A 27,100-nucleotide genomic window follows, 5' to 3' on the forward strand; every position below is an offset into this window, starting at 1 on the left:
AAAAAAATGATGGAAAAAAAAAGTGATGACGTGAGGAAAAAGATCCTCTCGGTTCAGGTGGAAGTTAAGAGTTTAACCTCTGACCCCCCGCCTTCACATTAACGAGTTTATTTTCCCCAGTTCGACTTTTTATTATTATTGTTTTGATCGGCATCATCAGCAAAAAGAGCGGGAAAGGCGGTCGTAGAAACAGAAGCAAAATCATTCATATAAATAATAAATAATAATGGTCCCAAAACTGAACCTTGTGGCACACCATACTCCACGGAATTCCTTTTAGATTCATGTTTTTTTATACTGGGCTTTACCCAAATCTAAGCTTCTCGACTGGAGATCAACAATGTAACGCCTCATTTGAAAGCTAAGACCTACAAAAGTGACGGAAACTTTTTGTCACGTCGCCACATTTTTGTCGTTTTTTTGTTGTTTTTTTAAATTATTTTTTCAATCATTTTTTGTCCGTGTTTTTCTCATGTTTTTGTTGACTTTTCATCCCCCAACATGCTCCAGGAACGACACCGAGCAGTGTGGGGTGAGCAGTGTGGGGTGAGCAGTGTGGGCTGAGCAGTGTGGGGTGAGCAGTGTGGGGTGAGCAGTGCGGGGTGAGCAGTGTGGGAGGCTCCACTAAAACATGCTCTGTCTCCAGACTTTGGTGAAATAAATTAAAACCTGAAGAAGTGACATTGACGAATAAGTTGGAAAACAAAGGAAAACGGCTGAATCTTGTCTCATTTATGTTTTTGGATTTGGTTAACCTCTTAACTCCCGCCTGAACCGAGAGCATTTTCTCCAGTTCAGCTTTACCCAAATCCTGTAGGCCAGTGTAACGCCTCATTTGAAAGCTAAGATCTACAAAACTCATCTGTGATCGCCATCACATTTTTTTCCCATCATTTTTTGGAGGGGTTTTCAACTCATTTTTGTAACTTTTTGGTTAATTTTTTTGTCACATTTGTCCTTTTTTTGTCAAATTTTTGTCAAATTTTTGTCCATTTTTTAATCTCATTTTTGCCACTTTTTCATCATTTTTTTGTCATTTTTTTGTACATTTTTCATAATTTTTTGTCCGTTTTTTGTCAATTGTTTTGTCGATTTTTCGTTACATTTTTGCAACTTTTTCATCATTTTTTGTACATTTTTGTCAATTTTTTTGTCCATTTTTTGTCAATTTTGTATCACATTTTTTCCACTTTTTCATCATTTTTTGGTCAATTTTGTGCCACTTTTTGTTGTTTTTTCGTCATTTTTTTGTACATTTTTCGTCATTTTTTGTAACATTTCTGTCATTTTTTTGTCATTTTTTGTAATTTTTTTTGTCCATTTTTTTGTCCGTTTTTTGTCTTAGTTTTCTCACTTTTTTGTCACATCTTCATCATTGTTTTCGTCTCAGTTCCGTCGTTATTTTCTCACCTTTTTTCCAGGAGCTTTTGGATTGGGGTAAAGCCAAACTGGAGAAAATGTGCTCGGTTCAGGCGGGGGTTAAAGGTCAATAACGTCGTGTAACAGTTACTTTAGAGCCTTTTCATCGGCTCCGTTGGTTTGTGTATTGCCCTGAGATAAACAGTCCGACTCTAATGACCCGGGACACAGTGTCACAGTCAATCCACAGAACTGCACTGGGGTCACAGGTTCACGTCCTGCCAGCCTGTAGTTCTGTGGTGAAGCAGCTAAATGTCAAACGATGAAGGGGCGCTACGTGCAGATGCTACGCTAACACCAGTTCAATATTAATATGACCAAGACGACCTCCTAATTTATTCAGTTTAACCTCTTAACCCCCGCCTTAACCGAGCACAAGCATTAACCTCTTAACTCCCGCCTGAACCGAGAGCATTTTCTCCAGTTCAGCTTTACCCAAATCCTGTAGGCCAGTGTAACGCCTCAAAACTAAATTGATCTTTTTCCTCACATCAGATTTTTTTTCATCACTTTTTTTGTTGGGCAGTCGCCTCATTTTTGTCAAATTTTATCTTAATTTTTCGTCAAATTTTTCTCACATTTTTGTCAAATTTTGTGACTTTTTTGTGACTTTTTAGTCATTTGTTTTTGGTTAATTTTTTGCCACTTTTTGTTATTTTTTCGTCCATTTTTTGTATTTTTTTTGTAATTTTTTGCCACTTTTTTGTCACTTTTTCGTCCATTTTTTCTTCATTTTCCGTCCATATTTTCTCACATTCTTGTCAAATTTTGTGACTTTTTTGTCACTTTTTCATCAGTTTTTTTGTCAATTTTTTTTGCCACTTTTTGTTATTTTTTCGGCATTTTTTTGTCATTTTTTCGTCAAATTATTCGCATTTTTTTGGTCCATTTTTCCTCACTTTTTGTCACATTTCCATCATTGTTTTCGTCTCAGTTTTGTCACCATTTTCACACCTTTTTTCCAGAAGCTTTTGGATTGGGGTAAAGCTGGAGAAAATGTGCTCGGTTCAGGTGGGAGGTAAGGGGTTAATATGAGCAAAGTCTAAAGTTAGTGTAATTATTGTGATGTGCAATACAATTATTACAAAAAGAAATGATCTTTAAAACATATTTTAATAATATACGTCATATGATAATGTATAATACAATATAACAAAAGCAGCAGGGTCAGCATGAAGTGCAGATACAGATGGGGACTAGAACTCAAACTGGCTTCATTAAAGGGGAGGTATTATCATGTTATTCTGTCACTCCCTCATTAAAAACATGGCTGAAGTGTTGCCTTGGCACATTCACGTATTTCTGAGTAATCTGTAAAAACTCTGATGGCGGCCATTTTAGGGATAGGTTTGCCTGAGTCCTCCTAGGAACGCCCCCACCTCCTGGAGACACCTCCGAGCTTTCGTCACCAGCCGAGTAACCAACCACGAACCCCCTCCCCACTGATGCCACAGACAGCGTGTGGAGGGGGCGTGTCTAAAGGCTCAGAGGTTCTTAACCTCGTAACTCCCGCATGAACCGAGAGGATCTTTTTCCATCATTTTTTTGTTGGGTATTCAACTCATTTATGTTACTTTTTTGTAATTTTTTGTCACATTTTTGTCATTTTTTCGTAAATTTTTTGCTATTTTTCTGTTGAATTTTTATCACAGTTTTCGTCATTTTTTGGTCAATTTTGCCACTTTTTCATCAATTTTTTGTCACTTTTTTGTGACATTTCCATCATTGTTTTCGTCTTAGTTTTGTTGCTATCTTCACAGCTTTTTTCCCAATTTTTTGCCACTTTTTTGTTATTTTTTCCTCAATTTTTTTGTAAATTTTTCGTCATTTTTCTGTCCTTTTTTTGTCCATTTTTTGTCCATTTTTTGTCACATTTTTGCCACTTTTGTATCATTTTTTCATCATTTTTTGGTCACTTTTTTGCCACTTTTTTGTTATTTTTTCCTCAATTTTTTGCCACTTTTTCATCATTTTTTTTGTCCATTTTTTGTCCGTTTTTTGTCTTAGTTTTCTCACTTTTTTGTCACATCTTTATCATTATTTTCTCACCTTTTTTCCAGAAGCTTTTGGATTGGGGTAAAGCCAAACTGGAGAAAATGTGCTCGGTTCAGGCGGGAGTTAAGGGGTTAAAGAGACAGAGGCCTATTTCAAGACATTCACTACAGCCATTTTGAGAGAGACATTTTATACAAGGCAGTTATTCTAATTTACTGCATTTACAGACAAACAGAAGGTTTCATTCATATCATTGTAGTGAGATATAGACTGGTGCTGTGGGACTGAAAAAAGCAGAACACCCCCTCTTTAAAACACTATGGTTATAAACTCCCAAAGGTCCGGTCCATGTCCAATCATTAAAAGAATTCCTGTCCAAACAGAGAGCCCCACCTGGACCGATCTCCATTCCAGTTTTCAACAAAGTTATGAAATAAATCTCCAGAACTGTGGGACTGTCCTGCTTTAAAACACTGAGCAGAGTATATGTTTTATATCGTATATATATAAAAACATCAACATGAAATGAATCGATCACAATAAAAGGCGAGAGTGCAGATAAAATACTATCAGTCGTATTCACGGGTACAAAGATCTGTTTTCAGCCTCATGAAGACTGTTCCAGCCTCAGCGTGTTTAGTCCTGACTCTGGAACCACCAGGAGGCCCCTCCCTGAGATGGTTCATGTTCCTGATGTGGCTCCTTGTGAAAATGAACTGCTCACCCCGTTGTAGATTTACGCTTTCCCTCAGTCACGTAACGGAATCTACATCACACTTGTCATAGGAAAAATGTATGAAAAATGTGGAGCGGATCATATTCACTTTAACCCCTTAACCCCCACCTGAACCGAGCACATTTTCTGCAGTTTGGCTTTACCCCAATCCAAAAGCTTCTGGAAAAAAGGTGTGGAAAAAGCAACAAAACTGAGACGAAAACAATGATGGAAATGTGACAAAAAAGTGAGAAAACATTGACAAAAAAGTGAGGAAAAATTGATGAAAAAGTGGCAAAAATGTGACAAAAAAATGACCAAAAAATAAAAAAAATAATGATAAAAAAATAACAAAAAAATTACAAAAAAATAATATAAAATTGATGAAAAAATGAAAAAAATGTGACAAAAAAATGTGAAAAAATGACAAAAATTTGACAAAAAATCCAAAAAAAATTGACAAAAAATGTACCAAAAAATTACAAAAAATGTGACAAAAATGTAACAAAAAAATGACAAAAATTTCATATAAAATTGATGAAAAAATGAAAAAAAAATGTAACAAAAAAATGACCAAAATGTGATAAAAAATTTGACAAAAAATTACAAATAAAATTACCAAAAAAAATTACTAAAAAAGTTACAAAAATGAGTTGAATACCCTGCAAAAAAAATGATGGAAAAAAAATGTGATGACGTGAGGAAAAAGATCCTCTCGGTTCAGGCGGGAGTTAAGAGGTTAACTTTTCACTAAGACGTTAAAGGGACTATACAGAGTTTAAAATGTTATAACTAAGTATTTTCCTCCCCTACATGTTCCTCCATGTCCTCATGTGTAGAATGAGCTCAGACCTGTTCACCACAACTAAAATCCTATCCCTCAGAAAGCTCCGTCATGCACGAGCTTAATATAGAAGCTGCAGTTACACGTATGACCAGAGGTGGCAGTAGTGAGTATAACATGGCTAACCTGCCCCTTTAAGGTCAGTAGGTATTTGCCATAATCAACAAAACAAAATCACAATAAAAGAAGTTCCAATAAGAGCGTTTAATAAATGTTCCATCTTATGTACAAAATATACATCCAAAAGATAAATAGTACAAATATAAATCTGATTTTCTTTATGTACATGATCAAAGTTCTTCGTGATCCATCATCTCCATAGGTTGTTTAATCTCCGTCCTGAAGGTCCTTGGTCCTGGAGCTCAGCGTGGGTCAGTGACAGCCCTGACTGAAGGTCCTGGAGCTCAGCGTGGGTCAGTGACAGCCCTGACTGAAGGTCCTGGAGCTCAGCGTGGGTCCTGACAGCCCTGACTGAAGGTCCTGGAGCTCAGCGTGGGTCAGTGACAGCCCTGACTGAAGGTCCTGGAGCTCAGCGTGGGTCAGTGACAGCCCTGACTGAAGGTCCTGGGGCTCAGCGTGGGTCAGTGACAGCCCTGACTGAAGGTCCTGGAGCTCAGCGTGGGTCAGTGACAGCCCTGACTGAAGGTCCTGGAGCTCAGCGTGGGTCAGTGACAGCCCTGACTGAAGGTCCTGGAGCTCAGCGTGGGTCAGTGACAGCCCTGACTGAAGGTCCTGGAGCTCAGCGTGGGTCAGTGACAGCCCTGACTGAAGGTCCTGGAGCTCAGCGTGGGTCAGTGACAGCCCTGACTGAAGGTCCTGGAGCTCAGCGTGGGTCAGTGACAGCCCTGACTGAAGGTCCTGGAGCTCACAGTGGGTCAGTGACAGCCCTGACTGAAGGTCCTGGAGCTCAGCGTGGGTCAGTGACAGCCCTGACTGAAGGTCCTGGAGCTCAGCGTGGGTCAGTGACAGCCCTGACTGAAGGTCCTGGAGCTCAGCGTGGGTCCTGACAGCCCTGACTGAAGGTCCTGGAGCTCAGCGTGGGTCAGTGACAGCCCTGACTGAAGGTCCTGGAGCTCAGCGTGGGTCAGTGACAGCCCTGACTGAAGGTCCTGGAGCTCAGCGTGGGTCAGTGACAGCCCTGACTGAAGGTCCTGGAGCTCAGCGTGGGTCAGTGACAGCCCTGACTGAAGGTCCTGGAGCTCAGCGTGGGTCCTGACAGCCCTGACTGAAGGTCCTGGAGCTCAGCGTGGGTCAGTGACAGCCCTGACTGAAGGTCCTGGAGCTCAGCGTGGGTCAGTGACAGCCCTGACTGAAGGTCCTGGAGCTCAGCGTGGGTCAGTGACAGCCCTGACTGAAGGTCCTGGAGCTCACAGTGGGTCCTGACAGCCCTGACTGAAGGTCCTGGAGCTCAGCGTGGGTCAGTGACAGCCCTGACTGAAGGTCCTGGAGCTCAGCGTGGGTCAGTGACAGCCCTGACTGAAGGTCCTGGAGCTCAGCGTGGGTCAGTGACAGCCCTGACTGAAGGTCCTGGAGCTCAGCGTGGGTCAGTGACAGCCCTGACTGAAGGTCCTGGAGCTCAGCGTGGGTCAGTGACAGCCCTGACTGAAGGTCCTGGAGCTCAGCGTGGGTCCTGACAGCCCTGACTGAAGGTCCTGGAGCTCAGCGTGGGTCAGTGACAGCCCTGACTGAAGGTCCTGGAGCTCAGCGTGGGTCAGTGACAGCCCTGACTGAAGGTCCTGGAGCTCAGCGTGGGTCAGTGACAGCCCTGACTGAAGGTCCTGGAGCTCACAGTGGGTCCTGACAGCCCTGACTGAAGGTCCTGGAGCTCAGCGTGGGTCAGTGACAGCCCTGACTGAAGGTCCTGGAGCTCAGCGTGGGTCAGTGACAGCCCTGACTGAAGGTCCTGGAGCTCAGCGTGGGTCAGTGACAGCCCTGACTGAAGGTCCTGGAGCTCAGCGTGGGTCCTGACAGCCCTGACTGAAGGTCCTGGAGCTCAGCGTGGGTCAGTGACAGCCCTGACTGAAGGTCCTGGAGCTCACAGTGGGTCAGTGACAGCCACACTCCTCCACCATCATGTCCTCGTGGTGCCTCAGGGTGAGGTCGTCGTTCTCGTAGTAGAGCATGGAGAGCGGGCTGAGGCGCGTGGGCACACAGGAGGGGCAGCTCACCCTGTCGGGCTGGTGGAGGAGCACCAGGCTCTGGGGGAACAGCAGGGGGACACGTGAACATCAGGAGAAACCAGAGAGACACGTGAACATCAGGAGAAACCAGGCAGAGACATGAACATCAGGAGAAACCAGACACATGAACATCAGGAGAAACCAGGCAGACACATGAACATCAGGAGAAACCAGGCAGACACATGAACATCAGGAGAAACCAGGCAGAGACATGAACATCAGCAGAAACCAGGCAGATACATGAACATCAGTCAAGTACCTGCATGTAGGCGTGGTTGTAAAGGAAAAGTGACAAAAAGTGACAAAAAACGGACAAAAATTTGACCAAAAAGTGAGAAAATTTTCACGAAAAATTGAGAAAAATTGATGAAAAAAAGTGACAAAAATTTGACAAAAAATGTACGAAAAACGGAGAGAAAATGGACAAAAAATGAGATTTTTTTTACGAAAAATTTACGAAAAATTTACAAAAAAATGAGAAAAAATTGACAAAAAAGTGACGAAAACATTTACGAAAATTTGAGAAAAATGGATGAAAAAAAGGGACAAAACATCAGGAGACACCAGGCAGATACATGAACATCTGTCCTATTCCTGCATGTAGGCGTGTTTGTAAAGTGGGTGTGGCTGTAAAGTGGGCGTGTCCCCGTACCTGCATGTAGGCGTGTTTGTAAAGTGGGTGTGGCTGTAAAGTGGGCGTGTCCCCGTACCTGCATGTAGGCGTGGTTATAAAGTGGGCGTGGCTGTAAAGTGGGCGTGTACCTGCATGTAGGCGTGGTTATAAAGTGGGCGTGGCTGTAAAGTGGGCGTGTACCTGCATGTAGGCGTGGTTATAAAGTGGGCGTGGCTGTAAAGTGGGCGTGTACCTGCATGTAGGCATGGTTGGTGGGGCTGAAGGACTCGTCCAGGGGGGTGTGGTTGTAAAGTGGGCGTGGTTGTAAAGTGGGCGTGTACCTGCATGTAGGCGTGGCTGTAAAGTGGGCGTGGCTGTAAAATGGGCGTGTACCTGCATGTAGGCGTGGCTGTAAAGTGGGCGTGGCTGTAAAGTGGGCGTGTACCTGCATGTAGGCGTGGTTGGTGGGGCTGAAGGACTCGTCCAGGGGGGTGTGGTTATAAAGTGGGCGTGGTTGTAAAGTGGGCGTGTACCTGCATGTAGGCGTGGTTGTAAAGTGGGCGTGGCTGTAAAGTGGGCGTGTACCTGCATGTAGGCGTGGTTGTAAAGGGGGCGTGGCTGTAAAGTGGGCGTGTACCTGCATGTAGGCGTGGTGTAAAGGGGGCGTGGCTGTAAAGTGGGCGTGTACCTGCATGTAGGCGTGGTGTAAAGTGGGCGTGGCTGTAAAGTGGGCGTGTACCTGCATGTAGGCGTGGTTGGTGGGGCTGAAGGACTCGTCCAGGGGGGTGTGGTTGTAAAGTGGGCGTGGCTGTAAAGTGGGCGTGTACCTGCATGTAGGCGTGGTTGTAAAGGGGGCGTGGCTGTAAAGTGGGCGTGTACCTACATGTAGGCGTGGCTGTAAAGTGGGTGTGGTTATAAAGTGGGCGTGTACCTGCATGTAGGCGTGGCTGTAAAGTGGGTGTGGTTGTAAAGTGGGCGTGTACCTGCATGTAGGCGTGGCTGTAAAGTGGGCGTGGTTATAAAGTGGGCGTGTACCTGCATGTAGGCGTGGTTATAAAGTGGGCGTGGTTGTAAAGTGGGCGTGTACCTGCATGTAGGCGTGGTTGTAAAGTGGGCGGGTACCTGCATGTAGGCGTGGTTATAAAGTGGGCGTGTACCTGCATGTAGGCGTGGTTGGTGGGGCTGAAGGACTCGTCCAGGGGGTGTGGTTATAAAGTGGGCGTGTACCTGCATGTAGGCGTGGTTATAAAGTGGGCGTGTACCTGCATGTAGGCGTGTTTTTAAAGTGGGTGTGGCTGTAAAGTGGGCGTGTACCTGCATGTAGGCGTGGTTGGTGGGGCTGAAGGACTCGTCCAGGGGGGTGGGACACGCCCCCTCACAGCGGTAGGCGTTGAAGCGTTTGGGGTGGACGATCCAGGCGTCCCAGCCGATGTGGTCGAAGTCCACCCACATGTCCACCCGCCGGCACCGGGGCCCGGCGAGGGGGCCGGCGAGGGGGCCGGCGCGGGGGCCGGCGAGGGGGCCGGCGCGGGGGCCGGCGCGAGGGCCGCCCTCCTCCGGGGCCCCTGTGGGAACCGCCCCCTCCGCCCCGCGCAGCCTCTGGTTCACCACTGCACACAACACAACTGTCCATCAGCTCACAGCGCCCCCTGTCTGCTCATTAATGCCACTACAGCAGGGAGAGAGGCTCAGGATTAACCTCGAGCCCCCATCGGAACCGAGCACTGTTTCTCCAGCTTTACCCCAATCTAAAAGCTTCTGGAAAAAAGGTGTAAAAACAGCAACAAAACTGAGACGAAAACAAGGATGAAAAAATGTGAAAAAAGTGAGAAAAAATTCACCAAAAATTGACCAAAAAGTGAGAAAAAAATTACGAAAAATTGAGAAAAAATGGACAAAAAGTGACAAAAAAGTCACGAAAATCTGACAAAATGAGAAGACTGCCCAACAAAAAAGTGATGAAAAAAATCTGATGTGAGGAAAAAGATCCATTTAGATGAGTTTTGTAGGTTTTAGCTTTCAAATGAGGTGTTACACTGGCCTACAGTGTAACGCCTGTAGGCCAGTGACATTTTTTTTGTCATTTTTTGTCAATTTTTTGTAATTTTTTTGGACAATTTTTTATCATATTTTGGCAAATTTTTATCATATTTTTGCATTTTTTCCCCCAACATTTTGTCATTTTTTCGTCATTTTTTAATCAAATTTTTGTCACTTTTTTGTCACATTTCCATCATTGTTTTCGTCTCAGTTTTGTTGCTATTTTCACACCTTTTTTCCAGAAGCTGTTGGATTGGGGTAAAGCTGAACTGGAGAAAATGCTCTCGGTTCAGGCCACTACATCAGGGACTGAGGCTCACTGTTTCTTCAGTTCGGATTTACCCAAATCTAAACGTTTCTCACTTAGCGACGAAGCAACAAAATATGCCGAAAATATATGATTATTATTATGATTTAATATTCCGTAGATCCATTCTTAATTTTTCTTTGCAGTTAACCTCTTAACTCCCGCCTGAACCGAGAGGATCTTTTTCCTCACGTCATCAGATTTTTATTCCATCATTTTTTTGTTGGGTATTCAACTCTTTTTTTTTTTACTTTTTTGTTATTTTTTTAAACCATTTTTTATCACATTTTTGTCATTTTTTTGGGGCAATTTTTATCATATTTTTGTATTTTTTTTCCAACATTTTGTCACATTTTTGTCATTTTTTCGTCATTTTTTAAAATCAAATTTTTGACATTTTTCGTCAATTTCTTGTCCATTTCTTGTGACATTTTTGCCACTTTTTCCTCCACTTTTCATCACTTTTTTGCCAATGTTTTCTCACTTTTTTCACATTTCCATCATTGTTTTCGTCTCAGTTTTGTTGCTATTTTCACCTTTTTTCCAGAAGCTTTTGGATTGGGGTAAAGCCAAACTGGAGAAAATGTGCTCGGTTCAGGTGGGAGTTAGATTGCATATATTAGAGGCCTTGTCCTGAAATCTGTCATGACGCTAAGTAATATTAAATTATAGTATTATTTTTAAATGATGATTTCAGCAACTAACGAGAATCCCTGGGCTTTCACTTTGACCAATCAAACGAGCTTCTCAGTGAACCGGCCTGTCAGGTCCAATCAGGAGGGAGGGGGGCGGAGCTTGATTGTTGACTTTTGAAATTTTGCTCAGGCCCTCCTCATTTTGCAATATTACAGACTTTAAGATTTATTTTTTCACTTCATAAATGGCATAGTGCATCTTTAACCCCTAACTCCCACCTGAACCGAGCACATTTTCTCCAGTTTGGCTTTACCCCAATCCAGAAGCTTCTGGAAAAAAGGTGAGAAAATAGAGACAGAACTGAGACGAAAACAATGATGGAAATGTGACAAAAAAGTGACAAAAAAATAACAAAAAATGACAAAAAAATTATGAAAAAGTGTCAAAAATGTCACAAAAATTTGACAAAAAGTGAAACAAAAATGAGTTGAATACCCGAAAAAAATGATGGGAAAAAAAACCTGATGACGTGAGGAAAAAGATCCATTTAGATGAGTTTTGTAGGTCTTAGCTTTCAAATGAGGCGTTAAACTGGCCTACAGGATTTGGGTAAAGCTGAACTGGAGAAAATGCTCTCGGTTCAGGCGGGAGTTAAGAGGTTTAATCAAAATTTAAAAGGAAAAAAAGCGAAAAAATAAGATGAAAATGTGGAAAAACTGGGGTAAATGTGTCAAAAAAAAAAAAAAAATTGGAGAAAGTTTTAGGAAAAATGTGTAAAGACTTAGTTAAAAATGGGGAAAGTTTTTATTTCTGCCCTTTTGTCGTTAAAGGAAGTTTCTTGGTTGTTTCACCTCAAACAAATGCAAATGAAATGGAAGGAAAAGGACTGAATGAACATTATGAATCGGTTTCCTGGTTCTAAGATCAAGGCCGTGGGAACCCAGGGTGCTGAGGGCGCTGCAGCACCCCCTGGCAGGCAATATTAACCCCTTAACTCCCACCTGAACCGAGCACATTTTCTCCAGTTTGGCTTTACCCCAATCCAAAAGCTTCTGGAAAAAAGCTGTGAAAATAGCAACAAAACTGAGACGAAAACAATGATGGAAATGTGACAAAAGTGAGAAAACATTGACAAAAAATGAGAAAAAAATGGACAAAAAAGTGATAAGAATTTGACAAAAAAAAATGAATAATTTGACGAAAAAATGACACAAATTTGACAAAAAATTGAGAAAAATTTGACGAAAAATTGAGGAAAAAATGGCCGAAAAAATGAGAAGAATTGGACAAAAAAATGGGAATCATTTCACGAAAAAGTCACGAAAAAGTCACGAAAATTTGACAAAAATGGACAAAAATTTGACAACAAATTGAGAAAAAATTGACGAAAAAATGAGAAGAATTTGACAAAAATGAGACGACTGCCCAACAAAAAAAGTGATGAAAAAAAATCTGACGTGAGGAAAAAGATCCATCTAGTTTTGTAGGTCGACAGAACTGAGACGAAAACAATGATGAAGATATGACAAAAAAGTGACAAAAAAGTGACAAAAAAGTGACAAAAAAACGGACAAAAAAATAGACAAAAAATGACTAAAAAATAACAAAAAAATAGCAAAAAATTGACAAAAGTTGATCAAAAAATGACAAAAAAATGATGAAAAAATGGCAAAAATGTCACAAAAAATTTACAAAAAAATGACAAAAAATGTACAAATAAATGATAAAAAATGTATTAAAAAAATAACAAAAAATTATGAAAATATTATGAAAAAGTGGCAAAAATGTCAAAAAAATTTACAAAAAATGTACAAAATGTTACCCTAATGTCACAAATAATTGACAAAACAATTGACAAAGAAATTACGAAAAATTTACCAAAAATTTACCAAAAAATGATGAAAAAAATGACAAAAAACGGAAAAAATTGACCAAAAAATGATGAAAAAATGATGAAAAAGTGGTAAAAAATTTGATAAAAAATGGACAAAAATTTGACAAAAAAAATGACAAACAATGATGAAAAAGTGGCAAAATGTCACAAAAAATATGCAAAAAAATGTACAAAAAAATGACAAAAATGTTACAAAAAATGGACGAAAAAATGGTGAAAAAATTGACAAAAATTTAACAAAAAAGCTACAAAAATGAGTTGAAAACCCCCCAAAAAATGATGGGAAAAAAATCTGAGGACGTGAGGGAAAAGATCCATTCTGATGAGTTTTGTAGGTCTTAGCTTTCAAATGAGGCGTAACACTGGCCTACAGGATTTGGGTAAAGCTGAACTGGAGAAAATGCTCTCGGTAGTTAAGAGGGAGTTAAGAGGTTAATAAATAGGATTTATGCACAGAAAAAGTATTTTGGGGGTACATTTTGTCCCTCAGCGCCCCCTAACTAAAACATCTTCCCACGGCTCTGTCTAAGATCGATACAAAGCTCAAAGAGGTTCCTCAAAGTACCTCTCAGTAACTCACCGTCTTCCAGCCTGTTCCTCTTGCTCCTCCTGCCCGGCCTCCCCCTCCGGGACCGTCCCACGTACTTGGAGCTCTCCACGGTCCGGATCAGGCTGTAGGCCGGCCGTCCCGCCGTGGGGGGGCCGCGGAGCCTGGAGAAGATCACCAAGGTCACCGCGTTCGAGGTCCCGTACTCCCTCCGCGCCTCGCGACCGAACACCCGCCCCCGGCCCCCGGCCCCGCTCGCCTCGTCCGGCTCCCCCGACCCGTCCCCGCTGAGGCCCCCCCCCCTCCCGGTCCCGCCGCTCCCTCAGCAGGGCCGTCACGTTGAAGACCTTCCACGAGGACCTGCTGCGGGAGGGGGGCGTGTCCAGGGTTCCCCACAGGCTCGGGGGGCCCGGCGGGCTGGAGTGGTGCAGCTCCACGGAGGCGCGGCGGGAGGCGGAGAAGGCGGGGAGGCGGACGCGCAGCTCCGCCCGCTGGAGGAGGTCACCGGCGGGGACGGAGGAGAGGTCGAAGGTCATGGTCCAGCGGTCTCCGACTTGAGTGCAGCCTGGAGAGAGAGAGAGAGAGAGAGAGGGGGGGGTGAACCTTCTCCAGAACTGATGTATCTACGGAGAACGTGGAGGAACTGAGTCTGATCAAATGTTTTCGAGTGCCTTAGAAGGAAATAATCTCATTCTCAAAGGAGCTTCCCCTCTTCAGGTCGGAGGGGAGTCCTTAAGTCCTTCAGGTGGAGGAGTTCAAGTATCAAGTAAACGGATCGGACTGTCGTGGTGAAGAAGGAGCTGAGTCCATCTACGTTCCTCACCGATGGTCATGAGATCTGGGTAATGACCGGAAGGACGAGATCATGGATACAAGCAGCCGAACAAAAATTCAACAAAAATTCAACAAAAAAAATCACAAAAATTCAACCAAAAAGTGACAAAAATTCAACAAAAATGTGACAAAAACTCAACCAAAATGTGACAAAAATTCAATCAAAAAGTGACAAAAATTCAACCAAAAAGTGACAAAAAATCAACCAAAATGTGACAAAAATTCAACAAAAATTCAACAAAAACTCAACCAAAATGTGACAAAAATTCAACCAAAAAGTGACAAAAATTCAACCAAAAAGTGACAAAAATTCAACAAAAATTCAACAAAAACTCAACAAAAATTCAACAAAAACTCAACAAAAAAGTGACAAAAATGTGACAAAAATTCAACAAAAAAAATCACAAAAATTCAACAAAATGTGACAAAAATGTGACAAAAATGTGACAAAAATGTGACAAAAATGTGACAAAAATTCAACAAAAATTCAACAAAAATTCAACCAAAATGTGACAAAAATTCAACAAAAATGTGACAAAAATTCAACCAAAAAGTGACAAAAATTCAACCAAAAAGTGACAAAAATTCAACAAAAATGTGACAAAAATTCAACAAAAATGTGACAAAAAAGTGACAAAAATTCAACAAAAATGTGACAAAAATTCAACCAAAAAGTGACAAAAATTCAACCAAAAAGTGACAAAAATTCAACAAAAATGTGACAAAAATTCAACCAAAAAGTGACAAAAATTCAACCAAAAAGTGACAAAAATTCAACAAAAATGTGACAAAAAAGTGACAAAAATTCAACCAAAAAGTGACAAAAATTCAACCAAAAAGTGACAAAAATTCAACAAAAATGTGACAAAAATGTGACAAAAAAGTGACACAAATTCAACCAAAAAGTGACAAAAATTCAACAAAATGTGACAAAAATTCAACAAAATGTGACAAAAATTCAACCAAAATGTGACAAAAATTCAACAGAAATTCAACAATAATTCAACAAAAATTCAACAAAAAAATCACAAAAATTCAACAAAAAGTGACAAAAATTCAACAAAAATTCAACAAAAATTCAACAAAAACTCAACAAAAATGTGACAAAAACTCAACAAAAATGTGACAAAAATTCAACAAAAACTCAACAAAAAGTGACAAAAATTCAACAAAAAAATCACAAAAATTCAACAAAAAGTGACAAAAATTCAACAAAAATTCAACAAAAATTCAACAAAAATGTGACAAAAATTCAACAAAAATGTGACAAAAACTCAACAAAAATTCAACAAAAATTCAACAAAAACTCAGACAACAAAAAAAGAAAAATGAAAAAAAAAAACATACAAAAGGTGACACAACACAGCAACAAAAAAGCAGGAAGTTCGGTATTTAAACTGTTTTTTGAAGGTATGAGACGTCACACTGGCCTATAGTAAAAATAAAGGACTAAAAAGTCATTAAAAACATTATTTTAGATTCAAACTGGCATTAAATCCAAACGACTGAGGAAACACAGGATCGTTTCCCGGCTGCTCCGTCCGTGTGGTTCCTGGACAAATGTGGGGCCAGTGCAGAGGGAGGTGCCGACACAGGATGTGAATTGACCTCCCCCCCCCCCCTCGGTGTCTGAGGGCCAATATACAACCCCCCCCCCCCCCCCTGCCAAAGCATACCACACATAAAACACAACGGGCCCTTTAAAGTCCAATCAGCATCCGACACTGGGACGGATCGTAAAGACAGCGGCGCGCTGATAACAGAGCCCCCAACAGGACCAGAGCAGACCAGACCAGACCAGACCAGACCAGACCTGACTGAGGCTCACCAGCGCGGCTTTACCCGAATCTAGCAAAGAAGCATCAATAGTGACAAAAACAAGTATGAAAACACGACAAAAAGAGATGAGAACACGACAAATTCCTCAAAAATGTGACGTAAACGTGACAGAAAAGATACAATCACTTTCGCAGGTCTTAGCTTTCAAATGAGGCCTCACTGTCGCTCTGCAGTCGAGAGGGTTTTAGATTTGGGGAAAGCCGAGCTGAAGATATGGAGGTCAGATTCTAAGCAAGTAAACTCTTAATGTAAGAACTGCTTCTCACAGAGAGATAAAACATTCCATTCTTTAAAGTGGGCGGCTCGGTGGCACAGCGGTTAGAGCCTCAGCTTCACAGCTCGAAGGTCCCGGGTTCGATTCCCACCAGGACGGGGCCTTTCTGTGTGGAGCATGTTCTCCCCGTGTCTACCACTAAAAACATGTACAATAGGTGAATCCTCCAGCAGGTGATTCTGACCATCAGCCTGGCTCCACATCATGGAGGCGGGTCTCCGGGCGCGGCAACACTTTCCTTAAATATTAGTGTTTATTAAGAACATTTTGCTCAAAAATGTTCTTAATTTAGAACATTTTACTTAAATCAAGCAACATTTAAGTAAAATATCCACAATTTTTCACTAAATAAGAATGTTTTCCTTAAATTATTCCATTTTCTGAGGACATTTTGCTTAAATCTAGCTTTTTATTTGCTTAAATTTAGTTTTTCTTTCTTGTTTTAAGATGAGAAAAATATTCTAGAAATAAGAATTCTTAGCAAGAAAAAAACACTGACCCCGTTGGCAGAATTTTTTCCTTAAAACAAAACAAAATGTCTTATTTTAAGATTTATTTCCCTTGTTTTTAGGAGGGCACTTTTCGCAGGTTAGTTCCCAGACTCACCTCTGGCCGTGAGGCTCAGCACGGAGTCGGAGTTTGGCACCTCGGACTCGGACTCGGTGAAGGCGCGGTACAGCTGCATCATGTACAGCGGGTATCCTGAGCCCGGCGGGTGTTCTGTGCCCGGCGTGTGTCCTCCTGCGCCCGGGTGGTTCCTCTGCCCGCTCCCCAGCCCGGAGAACAGGCCGACCCACAGGACTACAAACATGGTGGAGCGGCTCATGGCTGCTGCTGCTCCTCTGGGCGTCCTGGAGCGGAATGAGAGCAGAGAGGAGAGAGCAGACGGGCTTTATAGTGTCCAGCTGCTGACCCCTGACCCCCCATGTGCCGGGTGTGAGGGCGGGACTGTGCGGAGCCGGAGCAGGAGCAAGGTCACAGTCCCAGACTCAGACGGAGAGAGTGATGGAGGCGTCGCCTGCTCTTCATCATCTCTTCATCTCTTTAACCTCTTACCGCCCGCCTGAACCAAATGCCTCCTGTCCTCTTTGGCCATTATATAGGTCTGTGAAACACTTCATTTGAAAGCTAAGACCCACAAAACTGATCTTTTTCCTCGCGTTGTTGCTGTGTTGTGTCACCTTTTTTATGTTTTATTTTTTAGTTTAGAGCTTAGAGTTTTTGTAATTTTTTTGATGAATTTTTGTCACATTTTTGTTGAATTTTCATCACATTTTTGTTGAATTTTTGTAATTTTTTAGTAGAATTTTTGTCACATTTTTGTTGAATTTTTGTCACATTTTTGTTGAATTTTTGTAATTTTTTAGTAGAATTTTTGTCACATTTTTGTTGAATTTTTGTAATTTTTTAGTAGAATTTTTGTCACATTTTTGTTGAATTTTTGTAATTTTTTAGTAGAATTTTTGTCACATTTTTGTTGAATTTTTGTCACATTTTTGTCACATTTTTGTTGAATTTTTGTCACATTTTTGTTGAATTTTTGTAATTTTTTAGTAGAATTTTTGTCACATTTTTGATGAATTTTTGTCACATTTTTGTAACATTTTTGTTGAATTTTTGTAATTTTTTAGTAGAATTTTTGTCACATTTTTGTTGAATTTTTGTAATTTTTTAGTAGAATTTTTGTTGAATTTTTGTCACATTTTTGTCACATTTTTGTTGAATTTTTGTAATTTTTTAGTAGAATTTTTGTCACATTTTTGTCACATTTTTGAAATTTTTTAGTTTAATTTTTCTCACATTTTTGTTGAGTTTTTGTCACATTTTTGTTGAATTTTTGTCACATTTTTGTTGAATTTTTGTCACATTTTTGATGAATTTTTGTTGAATTTTTGTTGAGTTTTTGTCACATTTTTTTGTGTGTTTTTGTCACATTTTTGTCGCGTTCACATCCTTGTTTTCTTCTCATTTGTGGCTGTTTTGATGCTTTTTCCCCTAGAAGCTTTTTGATTAGGGTAAAGCCAAACTGGAGAAAATGTGCTCCGTTCAGGCGGGAGTTAAGAGGTTACCCTCCTCCGATCTGAAGCAAATGACCTCTTCACCTCCACCACCTTCTCTCCAGCTCAGCTTTACCCAAATCTAAAAGCTCCTCGACTGGAGCTCACAGCCTACAGGCCAGCGTCACGTCTTATTTGAAATCTATCCTCATAATTCAGCATTTGTTAAAGTAGTTTCGGATTAATTATAGAAAGTTTAGATGTTTCTCCTCTTTGTTTTCCCTCAGCCGCCTCAAACGTGACCATATATGGGCGAAATAAAGCCTGTTAGAATCTCACAGACCTGGTGTAACATCATTTAGCTGCTGATGTTGAATGTGTTGTGACCTTAATCCTTAATAAAAGCAGTACGAGCAGCCATTAGAGTTAAAAACTATTTATTAAAAAGAATGTAACAAACCGTAGCATTTACGAGTCCACAGTGAGGTCAGGAACGGTTGCTTTTTTTCTACAGTTTCCAGAGTTTAAACACTACAAAACTAAATATGTGCACACAGTATGTAACGGTTTCTTCTGTGACTGGACCAGCGCTGGTTTGTCATGAAGCTTCCGTCACATTTCAAAGGTAAAGGAAACTGGCTCCATCACAAAAAACTGAAGAACTCCTTCACCTGCACAGACACAAAACCTTAAAGAGGGGGTGTTCTGCTTTTCTCAGTCCCACAGCACCAGTCTATATCTCACTACAATGATGACAAACCTTCTGTTGGTCTGTAAATGCAGTAAATTAGAATAACTGCCTTGTATAAAATGTCTCTCTCAAAATGGCTGTAGTGAATGTCTTGAAATCGGCCTCTGTCTCTTTAAGAACCTCGCTTTACCCCCGATCCAAAAGCTTCTGGAAAAAAGCTGTGAAAATAGCGATAAAACTGAGACGAAAACAATGACGGAAATGTGACAAAAAAGTGACGAAAAAGTGATGAAAAAGTGGCAAAAATGTCACAAGAAATTGACAAAAAATTGAAAAAAAATGACAAAAATGTGACAAAAAAATGAAAAAAAATTACCAAAAAAATGAAAAAAATGTGATAATTTTTTTTTTTAATTGATACAAATGTGAAAAAAAAAATGTAAAAAAAATACAAAAAAGTGATAAAAAATAAATAAAAAATTGACAAAAATGTGAAATAAATGACAAAAAATTGACAAAAAAAAAAAAAAAAAAAAAGACAAAAACAAAAACAAAAACAAAAAAAATGATGGAAAAAAAATCTGATGACGTGAGGAAAAACATCCTCTCGGTTCAGGCGGGAGTTAAGAGGTTAAAGCCTTTATAGATCCAGAGAGACACATCTGGATCGAATCTTTCACCTGGTTTTATTCCATCGTTTACTTCCTTGTAGTTATAAATATCAGTTGTTTTAATGTATTTTTCTGATGCCAGTTTCAAGTTTTGAGTTAAGCCTTGTGACACGTCAAGTCTTTCCTGCTGAAGTCCTGTTTGAACACTGACCTCTTGTGGACAAACTTAAATACTGCGACTTCTCATGAACACGAGTGAATCACCAACAAAATCAAACCACGATCTGGTTCAATGATCAGATCAATCATAATATTCCTGACCTATGATTGACCTACACGACACAAACTCTTCAGATCCTGTGTAGCAGCAGAAGTTCCTCATGGTTCCTCACCTTGGAGATGAACTCGAGCTGAACCTGAGGGTCAGATTTAAACTCCACACTGGCGTCGAGCAGCAGCACCGGCGCCGCCCGCAGGGACTCCGGGTGGACCCTGGAACAGACGACAGCTCAACAACCTTTCACTGATCAAGAGTGTTTTAAAAGGAGCCTAACCTGCATTTTCTCCAGCTCGGCTTTACCCAAATCTAAACACTTGTTCATCCTCATGTGCGTCTGGTTTTCGTGGGTGTTTTGCGGTCGTAGATTTGGGTAATGCCTGTGAACCGGGTGTATTTCCTTGTTCCTTTTTTACATTTTTTGTCACATTTTTGTCACATTTTTGATGAATTTTTGTTTAATTTTTATTGAATTTTTGTCACATTTTTATTGAATTTTTGTCACATTTTTGTTGAATTTTTGTCACATTTTTGATGAATTTTTGTCACATTTTTGATGAATTTTTGTCACATTTTTGTTGAATTTTTGTCACATTTTTGATGAATTTTTGTCACATTTTTGATGAATTTTTGTCACATTTTTGTTGAATTTTTGTCACATTTTTGATGAATTTTTGTCACATTTTTGTCACATTTTTGTTGAATTTTTGATGAATTTTTGTCACATTTTTGATGAATTTTTGTCACATTTTTGTTGAATTTTTGTCACATTTTTATTGAATTTTTGTCACATTTTTGTTGAATTTTTGTCACATTTTTGATGAATTTTTGTCACATTTTTGATGAATTTTTGTCACATTTTTGATGAATTTTTGTCACATTTTTGATGAATTTTTGTCACATTTTTGTAGAATTTTTGTCACATTTTTGTCACATTTTTGTTTAATTTTTATTGAATTTTTGTCACATTTTTGTCACATTTTTTTTTTTTGTCACATTTTTGTTGCGTTTACATCCTTGTTTTCTTCTCATTTGTGGCTGTTTTGGTGCTTTTTTCCCCAAGAAGCTTTTCGATTAGGGTAAAGCCAAACTGGAGAGAATGGGATCCGTTCAGGTGGGAGTTAAGAGGTTCCCCTCCTCCGATCTGAAGCAAACCGGGTGTATTTCCTTGTGTCGGTGCGAGGGGTTAGAGGTGAACGTACTCGGTGCTCTTGTCCAGCAGCCACCTCTCGTGCTGAACGTGGAGCTTCTCCAGATAATCCTGCTGCACCTCCTGCTCCTCCGGCCTGGCCCGAATCTGCAGACGCTCCATACACACCTAAGAGAAGAGAAGATAAGAGAAGATAATCCTTTACTGATCTCACAATGGAGAAATTCACCTGACACAAACACGTCCAAAACCGTCAGCACCGGGAGCCGACCATACAGCTACAACAAAAATGACAAAGAAAATGACAAAAAAATGACAAAAAACGACAAAAAAATGACAAAAAAAATGACAAAAAATGACAAAAAACGACAAAAAAATGACAAAAAAAAAGACAAAAAACGACAAAAAAATGACAAAAAAGTGACGAAAAAATGGCAGTGCAGGGCCAAGGGTTTCATAAACACGGCCGTGTACATCTCTTACCTGAGGCGGGGCCCGCAGGTAGATGATGCCCTCCAGCGCCACCCGCTGGCCAAACTCCTCCACCAGCAGCGAGTGCCAGTCCTGGTAGATGGCCCATTCTGTGGCGTTGATGCAGCCCAGCTCGAAGGAGTTCAGGGCAAAGATGTACCTGCAAAACAACATCCTGGTCCTGAGAAGGAAGACGTGAGGGAACGACAGAGTAACAAGATAAAAAGCCCCAAAAACTCTTCAATAATAGTTTTTTCTGTTTTTAGAACCACTGCTACCGGACATTGTTTCAGCCTTATGTGTCATGTGACAAAAACTCAACACAAAATGTGACAAAAATTAAAACAAAAGTGATAAAAATTCAACAAAAATGTCACATAAACTCAACACAAAAAGTGACAAAAATTCAACACAAAAAGTGACAAAAATTCAACAAAATGTGACAAAATTCAACAAAAATTCAACAAAAATGTGACAAAAATTCAGCAAAAATTCAACAAAAATGTGACAAAAATTCAACAAAAATTCAACAAAAATTCAACAAAAATTCAACAAAAATGTGACAAAAATTCAGCAAAAATGTGACAAAAATTAAACAAAAAAGTGACAAAAATTCAACAAAAAAGTGAAAAAAATTCAACGAAAATGTGACAAAAATTAACTAAAAATGTGACAAAAATTCAACAAAAAAGTGAAAAAAATTCAACAAAAATGTGACAAAAATTCACAAAAAATGTGACAAAAATTCAACAAAAAAGTGACAAAAACTCAGCAAAAATGTGACAAAAATTCAACAAAAATGTGACAAAAATTCAACAAAAAAGTGACAAAAATTCAACAAAAATTCAACAAAAATGTGACAAAAATTCAACAAAAAAGTGACAAAAATTCAACAAAAAAGTGACAAAAATTCAACAAAAATGTGACAAAAATTCAACAAAAAAGTGACAAAAATTCAACAAAAAATAAAAAAAAAATCAACAAAAATTCAACAAAAATGTGACAAAAATTCAACAAAAATGTGACAAAAATTCAACGAAAATTCAACAAAAAAGTGACAAAAATTCAACAAAAATTCAACAAAAATGTGACAAAAATTCAACAAAAATGTGACAAAAATTCAACAAAAATGTCACATAAACTCAACACAAAAAGTGACAAAAATTCAACAAAAATGTGACAAAAATGTCACATAAACTCAACACAAAAAGTGACAAAAATTCAACAAAAAAGTGACAAAAATTCAACAAAAATGTGACAAAAATTCAACAAAAATTCAACAAAAAAGTGACAAAAATTCAACAAAAATGTGACAAAAATTCAACAAAAATGTAACAAAAACTCTTCCATAATAGTTTTTCCTGTTTTTAGAACAGCTGCTACCGCACATTGTTTCAGCCTTATCGCCCCCGTGTCCCCGTGTGCTCCAGTACCTGTCGCTGTAGATGGACCTCTCATACACCTGCACGGCCCCGCCCCCTGACTGCAGCAGACGCGGCGCAGGCGGCTGCAGCTGCGTCTTCATGCGGCTCATGCACGAGTGGGTCTGGAAGGTGTAGGACCAGCGCTGGGGGTCAGCGTACATCATCTGCAGCAGGTTAGTGACCGCGCTCCCAGAGCCCTGAAGAACCACGAGGAACAGGATATTCAAGAGGACGGACCAGAACTACTGTCAGCACCGCAGCATTCTTATTTTACCTTCTATAAACGAAATGGGCAAAAAAATCAATCTAGAGCCCCCTCTCCAGGCAGGAGGGAGAATGACATGCTTTCAATATAATGATTTTTTAATACCATTTTATTGCCCAAACTCATTTTTAATGCTAAATGCTAACCTCTTAACTCCTGCCTGAACCGAGAGCATTTTCTCCAGTTCAGCAACGCCTCATTTGAAAGCTAAGATCTACAAAACTCATCTAGATGGATCTTTTTCCTCACGTCAAATTTTTTTTCCATCATTTTTTGGAGGGGTTTTCAACTAATTTGTGTAACTTTTTTGTAATTGTTTTGTCAAATAGTAAATTTTTTGTCACTTTTTGTCACATGTTCATCATTTTTTTTGTACATTTTTTGTTGTTTTTGTAAAAAATGTTTGTCCTTTTTTGTGACATTTTTGCCACTTTTTCATCATTTTTTCGTCAATTTTTAGTAAATTTTTCGTCATTTTTAGTCACTTTGTCATTTTTTGTCCTTTTTTTTGTCAACTTTTTGTCATTTTTTGTGACATTTTTGCCACTTTTTCATCATTTTTTTGTCAATTTTTTGTTGGTTTTTTGTAGTTTTTTCATCATTTTTTGTCAATTTTTTTGTCAATTTTTTGTCAATTTTTTGTGACATTTTTGCCACTTTTTCATCATTTTTTTGGTCAAATTTTAGTCAACCTTTTGCCAATTTTTTGTCTAAGTTTTCTCACTTTTTTGTCACATCTTCATTTTTTTGTAAATTTTTTGTCATTTTTGTAAAAAATATTTGTCCTTTTTTTGTGACATTTTTGCCACTTTTTCATCATTTTTTTTGTCAAATTTTTGTCAACTTTTTGTCTGTTTTTTGTCATTTTTTCATCATTTTTTGTAAATTTTTGGTCATTTTTTTGTGACATTTTTGCCACTTTTTCATCATTTTTTTGGTCAACTTTTTGTCATTTTTTTGTCTTTTTTTTGTCTAAGTTTTCTCACTTTTTTGTCACATCTTCATCATTGTTTTTCGTCTCAGTTCTGTTGCTATTTTCTCACCTTTTTCCAGAAGCTTTTGGATTGGGGTAAAGCCAAACTGGAGAAAATGGTTCAGATGGGAGTTAAGGGGTTATGTAAACACTTCTCATCACTAAAGCAAACGTAAATGAGAAGAACCTGGTCACAGCGACAGGAAGTGACCTCAGAGCTGAATCTCGCCCTGGTCTTCAGGGAGGGGACCGGCGGATACTCACCCCCTGACTCTGGACGTTCTGCCACTGACTGACCGGCTCGGTCACCACCTCCCAGTCGGGACAGGCCGACTGCAGCAGGCGCGCAAACGTGGACTTCCCCACAGCTGCACACAGGGAGGGGGCGCTCTGTTAGCATTTCACAAGGAAAATCAAAACTTACAAGACCAGAGTGTACATGTTCTGTTTTCTTAGATTATAATAACTGCTAATTACATTTTACAGAAGGGGGGCCCGAGCTGTTGGTCGAGTGATTTTGGGGTCACGGCCTGAGATTAAGGGACTCGCTCTCCCTTCCACAATCCTAAAACCTGAACATGTTAAAATGTTCAACGGTTCTTAAGGTTCCTGACGGTTTTTATTGGCAATATTTTCTCATGATTGAAGCCGTTTTACATCGAGGACAAACAATCGATTCTAAATGGTCTTTGTGGGTAAAGTATGTCATGTTGGTAATATAACTGTCATAGAGTTCGGGAAAATCCAGTTACCATGGAGATCAGCCATGTTTGTGGATGTTAGCAATAGCATACATAATCCATAGACTAACATTAGCTAAAAACAGTAGACCTGCAAAAAGTTAAGAAAAAAGCCGTGGAACAACTGAGTCACTACTGGTGAATATATATATATATATATATATATATATATATATATATATACATATGATATATATGATATATATAATATATATGGTGAATATATCCAACACACTGTGCTGTCCAAATGTTTTAATGTGAACAATAACCAGTATTTTACCTTTTAAAATCTCCATTAGTTTATTATTGCAGCAAATCCCATGATGCTCAGTGATATGACATCACAGAAAAGCTTGTAGTTCAGGACGACGGCTGAACGATATGGACAAAATGTCATATCTGGATATCGATACGATATAACTATGGGTAAGGTGAAAACTAAATAAAAACATAATACAAAAGAGTGCAGTTTTATTGATGAAAATCTGTATCGTTTCGATCTTGCTTTTTCGATTTTGATGTTTTGAATTTTCATATATCGATACGATATCGATGTATCTTTCAGCCCTCGTTTGGACCATACTTCTCGAGAACATACGCAGTCATAAAATGAGTGATTTAAAGTTTCCATTTCCTGGTGGCAGAATGAGCATTTGTTGTCTCTATCAGTGGTTCTCAGAGTGGGGGTCGGGACCCCTTGGGGGGTCGCGAGTCCTTGGCTGGGGGTCCCCAGATGATTTCAAGACTGTTTTTAGTATATTTTTTATGTAAAAGAAAAAAAAAGTCCTTTCAATTATTCAAAATAGACTGTTTAATACATCTGATACATTTTAAAATGTTTTTTCTGCCCTAAAGAAGCAATAACTTTATACGATGGGGGTCAATTTTTGGGGTCCCAGACAAAAAGGTTTGGGAACCCCTGGTCTGTATCACTACATTTAGAGAAGAACAAAGTAGTAGGAAATATTAGAACAATTGTTTTGTTCCATTTCAGCTCCTCTCCTCCCTGGGTCTGGAGCTCCACACTGAGCTCCACCATGAGCTCCACTGAGCTCCGCAGCTGCTGTGATTTTATTTTGACTGAACGCGGTTGCGGAGGCACCTGTTGTAGCATTTCTTGCTAACAATGTTAAAGGAGGTTCTTAGCTTTCAAGTCACTTCCGTTGTGTCCGCGGTGTCTTACCGATGTTGCCCTCTATGGACACCCTCTTGATGCGGGCCGCCCCCTCCTGACCGGCGGAGGCTCCGCTCACGAACCCCCGGGGGCTGAGGAGCTCCGGTTTCATGGCTTCCCCCCCGCGCCGCACGAGCAGACGCGAACACCGGGACGTTAACGACGCTGCGTAACGTGTTGTTGTTAGCATCACAGGGCTGTGGATGTAGCGCGGCTAAGCTAATGCTAACACGAGCCGGAGCGGACTCGCGGACATGATTTACCGAACAAGGACTGAATTTATCAAAGGGATTTTAGAGTTGAACAATGGAGAAACTTGTCAACAAACCGGCTCACATGGAGAGGATGGAGAAAGAAGCTCTCTCAATAAGCTAGCATGCACTTCCGGTACCGCGGGAGGATTTCACAATAAAGGACTTACAAACGACTTCAAAATAAGATAATAATCACAAGTTTACTATTAACCTCTTAACTCCCGCCTGAACGGATCCCATTTTCTCCAGTTTGGCTTTACCCGAATCAAAAAGCTTCTTGGGAAAAAAGCTGTGGAAAAAGCAACAAAACTGAGACGAAAACAATGATGGAAATGTGACAAAAAAGTGACGAAAAATGGATGAAAACAAGGATGTAAACGCAACAAAAATGTGACAAAAATTCAACAAAAATGTGACAAAAAATCAACAAAAATGTGACAAAAAATCAACAAAAATGTGACAAAAATTCAACAAAAATGTGACAAAAAATCAACAAAAATTCAACAAAAATTCAACAAAAATTCAACAAAATGTGACAAAAATTCAACAAAAATGTGACAAAAATTCAACAAAATGTGACAAAAATTCAACAAAAATGTGACAAAAATTCAACAAAATGTGACAAAAATTCAACAAAAATGTGACAAAAAATCAACAAAAATGTGACAAAAATTCAACAAAAATGTGACAAAAAATCAACAAAAAAGTGACAAAAATTGAACAAAAATTGAACAAAAATGTGACAAAAATTCAACAAAAATGTGACAAAAATTCAACAAAAATGTGACAAAAATTCAACAAAATGTGACAAAAATTCTACAAAATGTGACAAAAATTCTACAAAAATTCAACAAAAATTAATAAAAATGTGACAAAAATTGAACAAAATGTGACAAAAATTCAATAAAAATGTGACAAAAATTCAACAAAAATGTG

General features: G+C 39.6%; 2 protein-coding genes across 2 annotated transcripts; both read right to left on the reverse strand.

Moving 5' to 3' along the window:
* Window positions 1-7,018: 7,018 nt before the first annotated feature.
* Window positions 7,019-17,064, reverse strand: LOC306978879 (nodal homolog; the record flags this gene model as incomplete). Its single annotated transcript, XM_079577580.1, has 6 exons — window positions 7,019-7,171; window positions 9,081-9,376; window positions 13,224-13,354; window positions 13,416-13,755; window positions 16,744-16,988; window positions 17,051-17,064. 6 exons carry the CDS (start codon window positions 17,062-17,064, stop codon window positions 7,019-7,021), a joined length of 1,179 nt encoding a protein of 392 aa, XP_079433706.1.
* Window positions 17,065-18,704: 1,640 nt separating this feature from the next.
* On the reverse strand, window positions 18,705-26,027 carry dguok (deoxyguanosine kinase). The gene is made up of 7 exons (XM_079576112.1): window positions 25,920-26,027; window positions 24,261-24,364; window positions 22,768-22,955; window positions 21,347-21,494; window positions 20,916-21,031; window positions 19,829-19,928; window positions 18,705-18,805 (listed from the first exon to the last, which is right to left on the reverse strand). Exons 1-7 carry the CDS (start codon window positions 26,020-26,022, stop codon window positions 18,779-18,781), a joined length of 786 nt encoding a protein of 261 aa, XP_079432238.1. The 5' UTR covers window positions 26,023-26,027; the 3' UTR covers window positions 18,705-18,778.
* Between the last annotated feature and the right edge of the window lie 1,073 nt (window positions 26,028-27,100).

This window comes from Gobius niger, assembly GCF_951799975.1.
Source record: "Gobius niger genome assembly, chromosome: 1".
Classification (NCBI taxonomy): domain Eukaryota; kingdom Metazoa; phylum Chordata; class Actinopteri; order Gobiiformes; family Gobiidae; genus Gobius; species Gobius niger.